The 18716-nt window shown below is 42.6% G+C and overlaps 2 protein-coding genes across 2 annotated transcripts in view; one reads left to right on the plus strand and one right to left on the minus strand.

Annotated features, from left to right (window-relative positions):
- Window positions 1–1344: 1344 nt before the first annotated feature.
- LOC110979166 (2-phosphoxylose phosphatase 1-like) lies at window positions 1345–9050 on the plus strand. The gene is made up of 5 exons (XM_022234733.2): window positions 1345–1490; window positions 2150–2317; window positions 2993–3142; window positions 3750–4049; window positions 4556–9050. The coding sequence occupies exons 2-5, from the start codon at window positions 2236–2238 to the stop codon at window positions 5797–5799; spliced, it is 1776 nt and encodes a 591-aa protein (XP_022090425.2). The 5' UTR covers window positions 1345–1490; window positions 2150–2235; the 3' UTR covers window positions 5800–9050.
- The window catches only part of LOC110979196 (calsyntenin-1-like), a 59639-nt gene continuing 49603 nt past the window's right edge, over window positions 8681–18716 (minus strand). Inside the window, 5 exon segments of the mRNA XM_022234795.2 lie at window positions 8681–12987; window positions 13989–14155; window positions 17574–17733; window positions 18014–18156; window positions 18345–18515. Of these exon segments, the coding sequence (XP_022090487.2) occupies window positions 12799–12987; window positions 13989–14155; window positions 17574–17733; window positions 18014–18156; window positions 18345–18515 (830 nt within the window). The 3' untranslated portion in view covers window positions 8681–12798.

The following is an 18716-nucleotide window of genomic DNA, read 5'->3' on the forward strand; positions in this document are numbered from 1 at the left end:
TTAAAAATTTGCTTCTTCAACACAACTTCCTTTGTAATTAAAATTTAGGTTTCTTAGCTTTCCAATGAAGTTGGCAGAGACCGGCCGTACTCTAGGCTGGATTTAGGAATAAAAATACATTTTTTTATTCCTCAGTGGACACAGTGTCGATTAATTGCATCTTGACTCAATCAGTGCACATAAACGTTCGCTCATTGCGGAAAGTCGAACTTGTTATTGGCGTTCACAACGTGGATTTGGGCTTGAAAGCTTTCAAATCATCCGCCCCCCCCCCCCATTAAGCTTTGGAGATGACGGCCCGTCACACTGGCGTCCCCGGCCCCCTTTCATGAATGAATGCAGCGGCTCTTTTTCACGGCTTATCTCAGAAGGGTCATGAAAAGACAGGAAATTAACCCTGCACTGACAAAATCATCAACGGGGCCCCATGGATCGAGAGAAGCTATGCCGCAACTGGGTTTCCCACATGGCAATTTTCTGAGTTGCATCAGTTTGCATCATCGTGGAGATTCCTATAAGCTTCTAATTCTACATGAGAGATAAAAAAAGAAAAAGAAAACAATTGAAAAAAACAAAAACAAAAACAAAACAAAACCCCCCCAAAAAGCTTTTCTACTCATTGCAGAAAAATCGAGCATGATAATGAGCTCCATTCGGGGTAAATTCGGCGAGTAACACGAACTTCAGGCCTTCTACGATATACGGAAGGAGAGGATTAGGCCTATTCAGATGAATAATGACGTGTCATTATTATGCTCTGAGGACGCTATACATGTAAATGACGTCACCCATAAAGTTGGGGAGCGTCGCCCCTCAGTGAAATCAATAACTTAATTTCTGCTAGTTTTTGAAAACTTATGCTTTCCCAATCCAAGACCCCACCCCACGGAATCTAAGCCTGAACTCTATAATCGTTTTATCAAGTACCAGTATTCAGAAATGTAAACAATGTCTTTTTGTCCCTCATGATTAGATGAATTTTTCCCAGTAGTTGTGGTGTTTAGATTTTAATTTATATAGTCATATTTTCTATATTTTATTATATTCTAATTGTTTGATTATATTTCAGTTCAACTTTTATTGCTGTCTTTGTTCAAATTTTTACATAAATTTCTGCGACCTTTCTAAATGCTAACTTCTACTTTGACCAATTTTTTTAAATCTTGAACTTTTTCTTTGGTGGCTATTATAAAAACTCAAAGAGTGAATGAAAATTGCAACGCCCGAAATTTAATTTTAACGCAACTGAGCAGTGTGCGAACTGGATAAAGGAAGGGCTCTCAATTAGAGTTTTTTGGTAGTCAACAGAGGGCGCTGTTGCACTTAATATTATGTTCCGGTCACGATCGATCGTACGTGTAGCTAGCTGGCTGGGCTGGCCAACTTAGTGCGATAGTCGGCTTCTTTCTTCATGTTATGTGGGTGTATTTAACGACTTTCTGTGGTACTAAATTAAACATTCCTCACTGGAGAATGGAATAGTTTCCAGGGTAAGATCTTTGCTCAGAAATGTTCAGTTAGTCCTCAGGATCACAGGATTTTGTGGGTGTTCAGAAGTTTAGCGTAATCTGAATCACTGTACCCTGGGTTTTGCACAAATCACTGTAGGCCTGCTCACATCCAAGTTGATTTTCCCATGAATGGATGTTATTTAATGGCAAATCAACTCAGGATGCAGTAGGCCTACAATAAAATTTCAGTAAAGCGTAGTCTTGAACCTTGAGCAAATTTAATTTGCGCAAGGTTCAAGATTGCGCTTAACCCAAACATGGACACGTAGTACTAGCTGAGTATTAGAACTTAGGTAAGTTTTTTGCCAAGTTATGATGTAGCCTTCACGATGTCATACCCCAGCCTGCAGAACTGCGGGGTTCAACATACCCCTAGAACTGGGGTCTATTGTCTGGCAAACTCCCACGGAGCTTGGCAGACTACGAACCCTATAGTTCAAGGATTGATACACCCCCTTCACTTGTGAAAGGGAGTGACAATGAACAGGTTTGAGTTGTGGGATTCCTTGCTATAACATGTATAACATCAATTCAAAGGCTCCCTGCTCAGGCCTAGTTTCTACATGTTTCTACCTCCGTGGTTTCTACAAGTACCTGAAGTCCAGGTTTTGCAGTGTTACTGCTTTTGTTTTCTGCAGGGTCACTAGCTTGTACAGAGCCAGCTCAAGAACTTGACAGACAGGATCAAGATGATGTGATGATGAAGGCAGAATAGCCATTGTGTATGGCAGTAACCATGAGATACACATTCAGGAAGAAGCATGCCCTGGCTTTGTTTGCCATGCTGCTGTTCCTCTGCGCCATGTGTGAGTACCACCAACCCCATCAACAAATTCTTGAATTGTGATGAACTACTGACCACCCGGCTGTTTTCTTCTGGAAACCAAACAGCATCTGCACGGAGGGATCTTTTGGTTTCCAGAAGTGTCACCTGCCCTGCCATTCCTCTCCTTACCGTCCACCCTTGTCCTGTCAGTTTTGAGTTTGTACACATTCCGTTGAAAATTGAATAGGATAGGTACACCCTGTGGTTTTGCATGCATCAAGCAGTCCAGTAGGTGCATACTGGATGAGGGTTCCCAGACCTCAACTTTGTCCTTGATTTTGGCTTCAGGCCCCAATTTTAGAAGTTGTGCAAGCCTTAGTTGAGATTCTTAAGCTCAACGCAGGTCCACTGTTCGCACGGGAAACATCGCACTGTCTAACGTGAGGCTGAGGCTTGGAGTATTCTCATTTGGTTCTGACAATGAATGCTTGAAACCAATTGTGCACCTCAAGATGAACATGGAGAAAAAAGCTGAGATTTGCTAAATGTCTAGTGGGTCGTTCTGTCTCTGTCAAAAGTACCGGCAGATCATGCCGTGCCCCTCACAGAGTCAATAGACACAGAAGGAACGGTCAAACTTTCACCCACAGCTTCATGTTGTACACCGAAGATGTACATGTACTTCCTCATGTGATGGTCAGTCTTCATCTTACAGGGATGTTAAAACAAGAAGGAGAGATCAGCAAAGAGCTGTCCACCTCATCCGTGCAGGAACTACAGCCAGTCAACCTGATGTATCCCGTGGGGGAGGGGCAGTACAGGAAAGAACAGCAGCGCATTGTGCTGGAACAACAGCAGAGCTTCGGTTTGTGCTGGCTGCTCATAACATGTTCCGATCTAATTCAGATCTGCTTTCAATTTCCCATCTTTATTTCCCAATTGTAATATTACACATTCCTTTCCTAATATCTACATATATTGTTTAGGTTTCTTAATGGTTACTTTTTTTTGTGCGTCTATTTTGGTGGGTGATTTTTTGTGCATGGCATTCCTTACTCAAGCTTTTCCATTTTTTTTAAATAAATGGGGCCTGGCAAACGTAAACCATTTGTGTAACTAAAGAATGCATATGAAAGCTTAGTGTTTGGTCATATGATCTTGTTTCAATGTGGATTTGTCATGTAGTGAATATTTGGAGAAGTTGTGAATTTTTTGTTCTGTAATTATCACTTTTGTCACGACTCTGTGATTTTTCTTTTTGGTAAAAATGTTTTAAGCAACATCCAAAATTAGGTTTTGATGCCCAGGATTCATTTGCAGTGGTCCTGGCTTACTTAAAAAGAAATTAATGACCCTGACGTCCCTGTGAGGACACAATATCTGTCTTTCTTCCCAATAATGCAGCTTTCCAAACCTATGACCATCATCTTGCTGAATTAATCCCTTCTGTTTCACAATTTTCCCCAAACTAGAAATGGATGTGGGTCCAGTTGAGATAAAAAGAGGCAACTACAAAACAGGAGGGTCTTGGTCCAGGGAAGCTCAGAAGAGCAAACCATTGATTTCAACCCCAGACAAGAAGAAGCCACAGGAGAAGAAGAAAGTCACCCACAAAAAGGTGGAGAAGCTTCAGAAGAGAAGGGACAAGGCCAAGAAAAACTGGGAGGCGATGGTGGAGATCCCCGAGCTTTCTCCTGTGGAGCTGGAGGAATTCCAGCAGAGGATGAAGGAGTACTGCAACCCACCGTGGGAGGAGGTTGATGGCGAAGAAGGTATGGGATGGTTGTCTTCTACGGCCGTGAAATCTGGCCTTAATTTTGAGCAGGGATTTTCAGTGTTGTCCCAGTAGACTGGGTTTGAAATTGCTGTAATGATGTTAAATGTAATTAAAGTAACGCTTGTAAATTCTGGGCAGTTTTCTGGGATGAACAAAATCATTGGTGCTGCTACTTCCCACTATTATTATTAATTATTTCTGCTTATGACATCAAGATTCTTCAAAAGCACCCTAGGCACTGTAGCTCACTAGCCTGAAGAAACCTGTAGAGAGGAGACAATGAGAAGCAGTTACAGTTTTAGAGGTGGGAGGGAAACTTCAGAGGAATATTCTGGGTAAAACCCCTGGAATGAGGTAGGGACTGAAAACCCAATCCACATGTGGACTGAGCCAGGAATTGAACCTGGACCGCAGAGACAGAAGGTGAAATAGATCTACTACGCCAACCTGATCCCCTACAATGCTAGTAGTTTAACCAGTTGGTAAATCTTTGACTTTCAGGAAAAGTGAGTGAGGATTATGGTTTGCATCACGTCCATGTGGTGGCACGCCACGGTGATCGCACCCCCATGACCCAATTCACCATCCCAGACATCACCGTCGACACCGACTTCAACTGCGACCTGGAGACGGCAAGGGAGCAGCTACCGTCCTCGACGCTGCTGTCGCGCTTCATCGCGTCCATCACAGCCCAGGACGAGGCCTTACCGGCCTGGCCCCAGATGCCCTGGTTCCTGCGCCAGCTGCCCATCGGCGGCCATCAGCATCGGCGCTGCGGCCTGGCCCAGCTGACCCCCACGGGCTGGCTGCAGCTGATGAAGCTTGGGGAGCGACTGCGGCAGGCCTACACTGCCAAGCTGGTTCCCCACCGGGCCTACTTCCGTAACCCCAACATGACGCGCTTCAAGAGCACAGTCAACTCCCGCACCCAGCAGAGCGCCTTTGCCTTCATGTTTGGCTTCCTCCCGCGGCTGGAACTCCGGCACGGTGAGTGGCTGAAAGTTGCCGAGAACATCGACTTTTGTCCCTCCAACTGGAACTGCTCCTGCCCGGCTCAGTCCCGCCTAGAAAAAAGCAAACAGCAGCTCCAGTGGGCAGCACAGAAGAACTCCACGGAAGTCCAGCGGCTACTGAAATCGGTAGCAGCGCTGCTCATGAAGGAGCCCAAGACCAAGAGCTTGCCAGGAATCACGGGTCAGCAGGAACTTTACTCCGCCCTCATCTGTCACAAGAAGCCCCTCCCCTGCAGTCCCTATGGCTGCGTGGAGCAGAAACACTTGGCTAGAATCATCGCCTTCACGGACCGTGTCGGGCGGGAGCTGCGTAGCAAGGAGCACGGCCCCCACCAGAAGCTAGCACGGTTGGCCATGCACCCGTTGCTGACGCAGGTCGCCTTACAGATGAAGAAAATCAGCCACGGTGCCTCCAACTACCCCAAGTTTGTCTTCTACTCGGGCCACGACATCACCGTAACCCCGCTCCTGGACGCACTGGGTTTGGGAGACTATCACTGGCCGCCTTACGCCGCAAACGTCGTCTTTGAGTTGTGGTCCAAATCGGCCGAGTTCTTCTTGCGCGTGCTGTACAACGGCCGTGACCAGACCAGTGCAGTTCGTTTTTGCCGGAACAACCTGAATGCGGATGGCCTGTGCCCCCTGCGGTACTTCCTGAAGTTTGTCAACAAGGATAACATGGGGTTCTTTCACGTGGACAGTTATCAAAAAGCTTGCGAGTTGACGTTTTAAAATGTCTTTTCACCTTGCAGCCTGCCAAATTTGCCTTGAGAGTTTATTCAACGTGCCGCCAGTTTTGAACAGGGCGATGCTTTCAGTATCTGAGGTTAGAAAAGGTGAAAGATCCCACTCAGAGCTCAAATTGTGATGACCGAGTTGTACACTCCAGTCGCATTTTGGCTCTGCGTACTGAATTTATTTAATGGGTACCCTACTAGCAACCAAGCCAGGACACTTGCATGAATACGCGCCGGTCTGTGAGCATTTATGTTCAAAACCTACACATCGTCATTTCTTGTCAAGATGTTGTCTGTGATACAGCATACAAGTGCATGAGCATAAGGCCAAGAGTAAGAAAAGATTTGGGTATCACTTACATTTTTGTGACGTTTGGGTGACTTTTAAATCAAGGATGTAACTGATTAATATTTTAAATGTTAAAATCAGTCTTCTGTAAAAGGAGTCCATGATGGTTGTCTCAATTACTGGACTGTACTTAATAATGTGAACCTACGATGTGGTGGTGACTGTTTCCTATAGGCATGTGTGTTATTGCCAGCCGCAGCCGTGTTATTTGGAGACAACCTTGCTGTTTTGGTAGCTGGTTTACCAAAGACTGAACCAAACCGTAAGCGGAGTTCATGTCAGTGCCTCGTTCCTTGTTGCTGTGGTCAGTGGTGGTGGTCAAAGTTACGTCAGGGGCAAGTGTTATTTCAGCCTGCTGTACGTGCGGTTAAGTTACGACCACGCATGTGAGGCCGGAACAGTTTACAGCAATTTTATTTGGCTTACTTTCAATTCTCTGACTTCCAAATTTGCATGTTTTTCTCCCTTGCTTGCTCACGGAATGTGTAAATTTTTTTTATATCGTATTTGGATCGTACAGGTGATGTCTTGTCTTTTCCAGTACAGATGGATTCAAGCTGTGCATTGTATCCGCCTTGAGCAGAAGCAGTCCTTCATCGGTTGAAAAGAGCCATGTTGGTCAGGAATGTTCATTTTGTTGGCAGTGGCATGACCGTAACGTGTGCATTTCATAGTGGTTTTTGAGCCAGCCGAGTGCAGTTCCTACCAAAGGAGTCTGCGTTTGTTGGGAAAATTGCGCCCTCTCTTGGTTGTTTTGGGACTCATTGGATGTCTTGAATATCGGCCAGATCATACTCTGTGTAAATGCACGGTAAATGTTTCCAATGAAATTCACTACAGCTGAAATGTGTTCAACTTGTGTGTCACTTTGCATTGCAGCTATTTGTGAGGGATTGTTACAAAGTGGAGTAGACTGTATTGACACTGCCTTGCAATGAAACGGTCGAGTTCGGGCGGCCTGTTCTTGACATGGGTTTCTTGTTCCCGCACTCGAATGGCGGGAACATGACTCAAGAACACTGTCCTCGGAACAGGATCACACACCACCTCCTCGTCAGGGTTTTACAGGAACACACGGAAAAACTCGTGAGATTTTGATTTTTGAACAGCTGCAAACATGGTAAAAAGTAGAGCGATGGCTTACAAAGCCAGAGAAAACAGGAAATTTTGCAAAAGTAACATTAATCATTTTCCATAACACAGAAATTAATATTCCTGCTTAATTAAACAGAAAAGAATTCAGCCCAGTTATTCAAAAACTCTCGAATCGCGTACATCGCCATGTTGCTTGTCATTAACTACCAGCGATAACCAGTTTTACGTGCCCGGCATTCGAGCGGCTGACCCAAGAAGAACAAATCGGTCTGTTCGTGAACATACGAGAACAAGCCACCCGAACTCAGTCAAGAGAAAATTCCTTGAATGTCGAAATGAGAATGTCACCTGTTACAGAATGTAGCCTTTAAATAGAGGCGTTTTGCATAGTGCACCACCAAGAGTTTCCAACAAGGTGGCCAATCACAATGCGCTGTGTCGACCTTTTCCAAACGCGCTCTGCCGGGTGACACTTCCGGTCGTGTCAACCCATTCAAACATGCATTGCATATAGTGGCTGCCATGTTGCAAACTCTTGAGGGCGCTCTATTGCATATCACGCAGTATGTCATTTTCATATTTAATTTTTGTCCGCTGTAGGTGCAGTATGCCCTACTAGTAAGGACCGTGTATAAACTTGTACACAAATGTGGACAAATGTAAATGGACAAGGATAGCATGTATTGGAGCATATTAATAGTTGAAGCTCGAAGCATTCAACATTTAGACCCCAGGTTTTTGTAAAGGTTGGTCTTTTTTGACAATGTGCAAATACACCTGTGTTTTTTTCTTCTTACTTTTTTCTGACTTTTTTGCTCAGAGTCAAACAGGTGAAGGAGAGTAAGTAAAAGATGTTTTGGTGGTGAAACAAGTGCCCAGTTGCTCTTTTATGCAGGGGTTTGGAAACTCTTTGTGTGGGCATGAAGGGGCAATATATATGTACCTTTATTCCTGTCAGTGTTAACAATTTTATTTTTGTTGCCAACTAAATATGGAAACATTTTGTAGATCTGTTATCAAAAGCCAGTATTTCAAATGTTTATTTTCCTGTGCATTTTAAAAGAGTTTTGTAAACATGCACAGACGACATAATTGCTGCCATTTTGTTTAAAAAATAGTCGTCTTGCCGTAGGATTATCAAAGCTGTCGCTGTTGAGAGATGTTTAAAACCTTGGCTCTCCGGACAAAAGTTGTGAAGACTTCTTCTGAAAACCGTTTGAAATAATTAAGGGCACAATTTTCCGAGTGAAGTGCAAAAATTTTACGGTACTCCGGAATGTGGAGTTATCTTGAAAATTTGTAATCAGACAGAGAAAATAACACCAACATGTAAAAAAAAAAAAAAACAACACGTTTCAGCTTTTCAATTGCAACTTGCATGCAAAGAAGAGCATTTCTGGGAGTCCTTAATAATTACTCAGACACGGCAGTGTTCCGGTTTGGGAAAAGTTTTATTAGTCAAACACATGACATGAGGGAACTAACAGAAAAACAAAAATTAGTATGGGTCAATACGTTTACATGATATCAGAGGAATGCAACTTGTAAAAAAACTTAAATATATGTGTTAAAAACACGATGCCACTCAACAACTGTTTTTGGGCTTTGTGTTCCTGATTAAATGCATTTTTTTTTCACTTTTGAAATTTTAAAATGATGGTTAATACATGTGTGAAATTCTTATATATTCTGGTCTTTTAATAATGTGATGGCGCATTATTTGGGTAGCTTTTGATAGTGAATAACGAGACAAACATGTATTCAACTATTTAACATTCTTCACCCAGGTCATATGTTTGACTTTTTTTCCTCCATTTTTTCTGGGTGGCTGTGATTTAAAATAGTCTAAATTTCTCAAGCAAATGGATAAGAAAGGCTGGATTTTCATCATAATATTTTTCAGTTACAGTTGAAGCTCATTTCCACCTTTGAGCGCTGGACTGATCCAAGGAGGAATTTTCTCCCAATCGAGCCATGAGCTGATTTGAATATGCAAAGAGGTCAAAGGTGGAAAGAGGGCGCCAGAGCTATCCAACACCAACCCTTGAATGCAAATCATAGAAGAATCGCTGGTGCAGGTTTAAAACAAAAGAAGTACATGTATTGGAGAGAATAAAAATTCTCCTAAAAATGAAGCGGGGAATGCAGATGAAAAGTAGTGTCAAAGATGAAGTTCCCAGATTGAAAAACTTACAGGCTACATTCTGGGCTCTGCTTTGTACAACAAGCAGCTGCTTTTCTGTCCAAATAATCAGTGTTACACTTCTGTTTAAATCTCCTAGATTTGCTGGATAACTTGTACAATTCGTGGCAGGCAAAAAGATGGGTCGTAAATATTAAAAAATACACCATGACAAGATATCAATACTGATTAGAATGACTCCTAACGACAAATTTTACAACACACAAAGTCAATGCCACAAAAAAGCCATCTACAGAGAAGTCATGATGTGCAGTGATGAAAGTTTGTTTTCAGATTGAAAGCCAGTCTGGATGTTTGATAACAGCATTTAATAAACAGTTTTCAGTGTGATTTTTTTTAATATATGCTTTCAGCTTTCTCCCCAAGAAACTTTCAAACCTTCATACAAACTGAGAACGTGTTAAATCTATGAACTACAGAAGTCACTTTCTCAGAATGTTTGCCTGCATTCTACCACTGACGTGTGCCAGTCTGCTACAAGACTGGCTCCCAATCCTGATGCAGGCATCTGACTTTTTGCCATAGCGATCAGTGCATCTACAGGAACGGTAACCTGAACACAGCTATGATACATCAATCCATATAGCACTGACATTGTACAAGTATTAGGAGGGTTCAAATTATGTCCAGACGTTATTATGGCAAACCGAGTTATATATAAGCAGACAAAAATATATCCAGCAATTTAATTACATGGTACACTTTTCTCTAAAACATTCAGTGACTGTACAAGCAAGAGTTTATTTGGTATATCCTCCATTTCAAACTGTTGTAGTGTACTTCAAACATCGGTGTGACGTTGTGAAATAACCCCCTTCAAATCTGAACTCAAAACAATAATTTGCAAGAGGAGCTGGTTTTTATGGCAGCGGTGAACACTTTGGCGACTGTCCACAAGAGCATTTTCATCTAGAAAACCACAGATTTGTAATATGGATAGCTAGTTGTACTTACTTCTTTTATTGATACACCATCTACAGAAAATTTTACAATTTCAACAACACCGAATGATGTACGCTATCGCCGTGTCATCTAACTTCGTACAGGAACGTATTTCAAGAGAAAAAAAAAATATGCAAAGATTGCACAAGCTTTTTTGGTAACAGTAACCGGAAACAATACCAAAGAACTACCGTAACAGTGCATGCAAAAACTTGACTCGACGGCTCAAAGGAGGTTACTGATGGAACGAAATTTTAAAAACCGTGCACATTAGCGAGGTCTCTGCTACTTGTACTCATAGAAAAGTCCTTATCATTTAAAGTGCAAATTCTGTTACATCTTGTCCAGTATATTGTTTGGGATGCTAAACGAATGGGGATTACTGGTATGATTTTTATACAAATATACAGTGTAACCGATCAACACGTAAACGTTTATTAAAATATTTTAACAACACTGAAATCTTTCTGGTGATTCTTGCTTCCCCTTTTCTCAACCGCATGCACTACGTGACAGATTCACTGAAAATTCAACAGGTCACAAATTAATACGTCGTGAATATTTTACACAAAATCCCGGGCAAGTTACGGTGCTTCGCCTCCTTACGTACAAGCACTTGCCCTCGTAAAATGCAATGTGCACGCCTGTCACAGGTATGGAGTGCCGATGAGACAAAATGTCTAAAAGCTAAATATGGTGAAATATAAACGCTTTTAAATATGCTTTAACTGCCAATTGACATGTCTTCCACCCTCAATAATTAAAAGCTTCAAAACCAACTACAAACGGAAAAACCATTTCAATAAAGAAGTACCATTTGTTGGGCGCGCTCAGCTCAAAGTGCTAGAACTTCTAGGTTTTGGTTCTCTCAACAAAGTTTTCATTCTACTGGAATTTCTTTACAAAGAAAGCAGCTACCCCATGAAGCAATACGCTCCAGACTTTGTCTCAGCATGGTCGTGACAAACTTAAATGTTACGAACTGTTCAATTGCTTTGTGGGTTTCTCAGTATCTGGTTTCTTGTATTGCTGTCCGACGACGCTTTAATGCATCATTTCTCACACATCTGAAAGCACCACTCATTTGAAAAAATTTATATGTAAAACTACCCGGAAAAAGTACAGCTTACAAGTTGAAAAATTTGAGACCTTCACATGGGACTCTGTTCACCAAATTATGATCTCTTTTGCCAAGAAACAGTTCTATGACCTGAACAAAATGTCAGATTGGATGTTGTGCACTGAACTAAATGCAGACATTATGACATTTTGAAAGAAAAAATCTTGAAAGTGGTACCTTGCTGACAAGTCAATAAGGGCATGCGCGAAAGGCAGATTGACTTCATTTTTCTTGTAAAACTGGGCTTACAATGCCAAGAGTCAATGCTTTGATTAAAATTTGCTTCATTAAAAAAAACTGTTAAAAATGTTCAACACCGTGCAAAAATAAAACCATGAAAGAAAATAAATTACTCCAAATTAACACAGGACCAAAACAAAAATCACGAAAACTTAAAATGCAGTCAAAAGCATCATGAATACATCACAATTAGCACTTTTCTTTCGGATGTAGCCCCTTTTCTGGGAGCTCTTTAAATAAACTTAAAAAAGGACAGCACAGTAAGCACCCTGGTCAACTGAAGTAGTAAACTTTTTCTCCTGGAGCGACAATAAACAAATGCTTAGCAGAAATTTTATATGCTCAGCAGACAATAAATGGAGCACCAGCAAAGGGGGATCTCATTTCATTACAGTTGAGGGGTAAGTGATTCCAAGTCTAATCTTATGTGGGTGCCGCACATAAGCAGGCAATTAAATGCCTAGCAAATCAGCTTGGTCCCCAGCAGCATGCATTGCATGCATTTTTGCCTGGTGCCCTGCTCCTGCTAAGCAAACCTTTTCTTGTGCTAAGTATATTAGTATCCTTAGCAGCTCCCTGAAAACGACCCCTGACCTGACCCCAACACTTGTGAGAATTCCACTTATTATACACTCATTACATGTTTGCAAAGGTTTGACGGGAGAGGATGTTCGATGAACAGGTGGCGTAGTCCCTAACTTTATAAAAAAATTGTTTAAAAAATGACCAGACCCATGTGCAAATAAAGGTAATCACGGAATTCAATAAGAATTTATACACAATCCCTCTCTGCCCAACAAAGGCGAGACTGCCTACCAGACTTGCTCAATCTTGCAGAAAGTTTTTTCCTTGATATTAATTTTTTTTTTAATTAAAAATGTACACTAGAATGTTGTATAATTTGAAATACGCTCAACAGATGTGCTACCTGCTGAGTTTACCCGCTACAGTTACAATATTTGTGTCCAACAATCAAGCGAATTAAAGATGCATCAACGGATGCACCTTAGGTTTAAATGATTTCCTGTTTTGTTTTTTGTTTGTTTTAGAACTTGAGCGTGGAATCGTCCCACTCTAGCTGGGTGCCTTTGATTTCGACGTCAATTTCTCCGCTGGCATCATCTTCGTCATCGTCGTCGTCGTCTTCTTCGGAGCTGTCATCCAGGTCATCTTGGCAACTGTCGTCTTCGTCATCGCTGGAATCGCTGTCCACCCCCACGTGGGTCTCGGTTGGCTGTTGAGTCAAAAAATATAATTTTCCACATGTACAATTGCACATGAACTGCGTTGGGATTTTCTTGATTTTTGAAACGGACCACGGTGCTGATGACAAAGTGTGCTCCGTATGATGCTAACCGAACTATGGCTCCCACTGGCTCCATGGGAAAGTGCACATTACCAGAGTGATGTCATCAGCACATAGGCCCACTGTGCCTTTTCAATCAAAAATCTTTAATCAAGTGTTATCGATGTGGCCTATCCCTAAACAATTCCCAATTCATAGATGTGTCAGTGTGCTTTTAATGAATGTTCAACAGAAAAACACGGCTTGTTGTTCTCCATAACAATCTAACCAGCAAACCACCAGACGAAGGCTTTCGTCGTGCATCATTTCACAGATGTTTCCCATTTTGAAAGACTTGATTTATGATCTCCGCATGCTTGAGTCTGACAGTATCTACCTATCAGCCTTGCACTTCCCACTGAACAACGCTATGCTTCACTGACCAACAATTTATGAGGTGGTTCTCTTCAATGTGTCATTACTTTTCCTTGTATGTATTTTTTTTTGCATCAAGATGATTTCAAGTACATGTTATTTGTACGGCTGTATACAAAATAAGGCAACTAGGACAGAATGCTTATTCACAAGGGTTTTATTGCTTGCTGTAGAATTTGATCTGTTATCAATGAAAAGAGCCTAACTAAAGCCAGCCCTTCCATATTTCCCTTCTAATGCTGTTGTCTCCTTTTCAAAGGAGAACAAATCATCCTAGGAACATGGCAACGTATCATTCTTAGAATCACTTACATTTGCTGGAAGTGGCTAAACATCCAACAGTTCTGACAATCAGTTTTTCAGAATTTGATTACCATCTTAAGATCTGTTCCCAAGCTCGCACACACACAATTTCTGTTGTTCTTTCCCTCAATTTAGATAGGGTTAACTGATACCAAATGATCCAATTTCACTTCCCTCTACCACAAGCACCCCATCAATGTTCTGTGCCTTACCCCTTCCATAGGGTTGACGGTGATGTTGAGGGCCGAGTCGTCCCAGTCAAAGTCTTGCTGGTCGTAGGTGCTGTCACGGTGGGCGGCGTAGATCCGGAACACGCCCAGCACGATCATGAAGACCAAAAACCCCACGCAGATGACAATCACGATAGTCATGGCTGTACCTGTGAACCCCACACAGGAATAAAAACAGCAGATTTTTTCTAAAATAGTTGTTTTGACGATTTCACCTTTCATCCACACAACAATACTTTTGCCAGTACTGGGACAACTGTGGGAAGTAGCCCTGTCTCCTGATGACGTACCACAGAGTTCATTACAGAACATAGCGGGATAGAACAGGGGTCAACAAACTTACATTTGATCACAACAAAGTGACGGGCACAGTCTAACCATCTTAAGTTGTGGGAGATAATTTAGAGAAAAATTTTAAATGATGCTTACAAAACAATCTGCCTTGTGGACACGGACGTGGTGGTCCTCGTATGATTATGACAGCTGCGTATGGCGATATATGCACAGGTGATCTCCATTCCCTCCCGCCTGACATGTCCGAGGTAAACACTGTGACATGTCATCGGGTATGACAATGGCCTTTTTCAGAAACAAGTCAATTATTTTTTATGGCTGTGCCTTTGGTTTTTATGAGCTTTTGGATCGCAAACATCGTAACTCTGTAAACACTGTGACATGTCATCGGGTATGACTATGGCCTTTTTCAGAAACAAGTCAATTATTTTTATGGCTGCGCCTTTGGTTTTTATGAGCTTTTGGATCGCAAACATCGTAACTCTGTAATGAACTGTAAACTTGGTCGACTCTGAAGCTGAATACACACCTGACCTTCAGCAAGATAGTTAATGGCTGCCCTGGCGTCTGCATATACACGTAGCATCTATCTGAACACTGCTCACACATATAATGAACACGGTGAAAATTGCATGTACCGCTGATTCACATGTACCATGAATGTACACATTAGACGCAAATGACAATCAAGGAAACAGTAATTTGTAGGTCGGAAGTTATTGCCCACAAGCAAAGTGTATTCCACACAAACCAACATACAGGTGGATGATATACCAGGTCAAGTTGAACGGAAAAATCCTGCTGCTTAGCACAAAATTTAACACCAGACACGATGCTTTCCATCAATCCCTGCACACAAAACGTAGCAAACTCGTTCCATCTGCTGCCCATCATTTGAAATTCACAGCATCGAGAACACGATTTGCAAAGCATTCTTATAAAATCTGAAGATTTTGATGGAGTCACTTCTGAAAGGACTCTTCCAAGTTACCCTTCCTTCTGATACACTGTCTACAAAGTCATTGATATTCATTGAATCCAATACACAATACCCAAAGGCACTCCAACGACCCAATAAGTACATGCTTTACATGTGAATGTGTGCACCTTGCATGACAAGCTTCCTGCAGTAGGCCTATTTATGTGTTCACTGAAATAAACACGTTACATGAGAGAATACAAGCCAGAAAATGGGTAATTTGAGACCAATATCCGAACTAAACAGTCTTACGTCTAAAAAATATGGAACTAGCATATTGTATGTCTTACCCATAATAAGCTCAGTTTCTTAATTGCAGAGGACAAATTCTGAACTCATCTTTAGGAAATCTCACTGATGTCGATGTACGCAGGCACGAATCGTAATTAAAAACTCCCCGCAATACCTGCACTGCTTTCTAGAATGCTAAGAGATGAGAGTGGTACTAAGCCTCAACCTCTAATAATCTGTAATAAGACCATACATGATTGGCCAACCATGACTGACAACTAAACCATCAGGGCCAATAACTACCGAGCTGCCTGTCTTTTAGCCAACCAATTGGCTCACTGCCACAGCCCTGACCTATGCAATTTGCATAAAGATTTCCACATGCAGTTGGTGCTACATGGCCAACTCTTATTTTACATTTAAAGGTGTAGTTGACGGCGCTAATGGATGTTTATTCAAGCTAGCCTCTGGAAAGATTAAGGAATTAGTGTTGTCTGACTGAAGCTATTGAAATTGTCTGATCACAGAAATTAAACATTATCCCTGACTTCCACTGGCAGCATGTCTGCAACCCAGCTGCTATATCAACAATGACACAAAAGACCTGATAACAAAGAGATAAGATCTGGATGGTAGTTTGTTGGCCACTTAACTACTAGGGCACTTTCCTGGTCAGTGTAAACACTGTCCCCTTCACAGGTAGTTGGAAAGTACACAGCAAACTGGACATCAGGTGTGGGCTCTAAAGCACTTCATTACAGGAGAATACTTGTACTGCTATTTATGGCAACAGTTTACAAAATTTTTCCAAAGAACTGAACAATCTCTCTTTTTTGCATTTTTTTAAACATTTATTCAAGATTTTATAATCTAGGACAGCGTGTTCTGTAGCCGAGTCTTTTTATTGTTCCTGCTAATACGTTTTTTCTTAAATTTTAGCAACGGGACTAGACAAAGTGTCTCACACATAAACCCAAAGCGCAAATAGAGAATGCAATCTTGTTTATGATCAGGCCACGAAGAATGGACTCGAAATTGCCTTCATGAACCTATGCAGACTTAGGCAGACAGACCAGAGTAAGGCCTGTACACTTCTCCAAGGTGTTTTAAATTGCAGGGTTACAGAAAAAGAGGAGAAAAGAAAGTTTACTGAAGCCCTGAAGACAACAGCTGAAGAGGGAATGAATTTATTGGAGTGGTGACCTGACCAAGGGGGTAGGTTAGAGAGAGGTATGGGATGGGGGGGTTCTGAACTCACTGGATGCGGTGATCTGACCAAGGGGGTAGGTTAGAGAGAGGTATGGGATGGGGGGTTCTGAACTCACTGGATGCGGTGATCTGACCAAAGGGGTAGCTTAGAGAGAGGTGTGGGATGGGGGGTTCTGAACTCACTGGATGCAGTGATCTGACCCAGGGGGTAGGTTAGAGAGAGGTATGGGATGGGGGGGTTCTGAACTCACTGGATGCGGTGATCTGACCCAGGGGGGAGGGTAGAGAGAGGTATGGGATGGGGGGTTCTGAACTCACTGGATGTGGTGATCTGACCAAGGGGGTAGCTTAGAGAGAGGTATGGGATGGGGGGTTCTGAACTCACTGGATGCGGTGATCTGACCCAGGGGGTAGGTTAGAGAGAGGTATGGGATGGGGGGTTCTGAACTCACTGGATGCAGTGATCTGACCAAGGGGGTAGGTTAGAGAGAGGTGTGGGATGGGGGGTTCTGAACTCACTGGATGCAGTGATCTGACCAAAGGGGTAGGTTAGAGAGAGGTGTGGGATGGGGGGTTCTGAACTCACTGGATGCAGTGATCTGACCCAGGGGGTAGGTTAGAGAGAGGTATGGGATGGGGGGTTCTGAACTCACTGGATGCAGTGATCTGACCAAGGGGGTAGCTTAGAGAGAGGTATGGGATGGGGGGTTCTGAACTCACTGGATGCGGTGATCTGACCCAGGGGGTAGCTTAGAGAGAGGTATGGGATGGGGGGTTCTGAACTCACTGGATGCGGTGATCTGACCCAGGGGGTAGCTTAGAGAGAGGTATGGGATGGGGGGTTCTGAACTCACTGGATGCAGTGATCTGACCCAGCTTGGTCAGCGGCATCTTCTCCTTCATCTCCTCCTCCAGGGTGTTCTTGCCCGGCTTGAAGAGGATGTTGGAGCGGGGAGCGGCCTTGTCGTGGTTGGGCCGGATGGCCTGCTTGATGGACTTGCGCAGGATGTTCACCTAATGGAGGGCACCAACAAAGCAAGTAGAGGGTGTGTTAAAACGACTCGCCTCGGACAAAGCAAGCACTTGGAACAAGGCAGTTTTTGGTACTGAAACAAATCTTACGATTGCTGGCCGTTTTCCCCATAGGTGCACGGTGACAACTCAGTCAAATTTGTGTAAACATAGTAAATGAAGCACATTTTCAATCCTGAATTATTTTTACTGAACATATTCCTATCCTTTGTTTCAGTTGGCTGTGTTTGCAAGATTCAATTTGAGAATGGTTCCAACTCACCGTGATCTTGTATTCATTGCTCTGGAACCGTCCATTCAGTTCGGTGCATGTCACGGTCAAAACATGCGACAGCTGCTCAGTGTCGGAGGAAGAATATATGACCTGACGTAGGACCTCAACGTAATGCTCAATAGTATCAACTCCTGAGAAATAGGGGGAAAAACAGAGACAAAGGTGTCAAAGTTTGACTGAATTTAACGAGTTTGTGAGCACATTTAATCACATCATTCCTTTTACAATTTATCAATCTTTAGACAATATGGATAACCTGACAATCAGTTTTCATGCCAAAGTTCTTTGATGTTTGAAGTGTTTTTTTTTTGTTCCTCACCTTTGATTGATACCCCTTCTGACGAGTCAAACTTGATGAGGTTGTAGGAAGCTAGCAGCTCAGCAGCGATAGTGAACTGCTCACCACCTGTGAGGTAGGTCCCTGTGGTGATGTTGCAGGAGTCGAGGCGGTGAGAGACGGTCAGGGGGACATCTGGCTTCTGCCCGATCTCTGCATTTTTGGGGGGAGGGACAGGGAAGAGAATTTTTAAAGTCACCGTGACCTTTATCTTTGACTTTACCCCAAAAGAATACTCAACCTTAGCCAAACTTTACGTACCCGTCCGATAGACAATGCCTACTCAAATTCATGTCCAGAGAGAAATCCTTGATTATTGTCACGTTAATTTGTTCAAAATTGATCTTGACCAAA

Source organism: Acanthaster planci, linkage group LG16 (assembly GCF_054643075.1).
Source record: "Acanthaster planci isolate LZ-2023a linkage group LG16, COTS_SCS, whole genome shotgun sequence".
NCBI classification, from domain to species: domain Eukaryota; kingdom Metazoa; phylum Echinodermata; class Asteroidea; order Valvatida; family Acanthasteridae; genus Acanthaster; species Acanthaster planci.

Excerpts from the sequence above, each read along its gene's own strand:
- LOC110979166 (XM_022234733.2), top strand. The coding sequence starts at position 2,236 with ATGGCAGTAACCATGAGATACACATTCAGGAAGAAGCATGCCCTGGCT. Across the intron at positions 3,143-3,749 it reads GGAACAACAGCAGAGCTTCG|AAATGGATGTGGGTCCAGTT; the intron begins GTTTGTGCTGGC and ends TCCCCAAACTAG. Across the intron at positions 4,050-4,555 it reads GGAGGTTGATGGCGAAGAAG|GAAAAGTGAGTGAGGATTAT; the intron begins GTATGGGATGGT and ends TTTGACTTTCAG.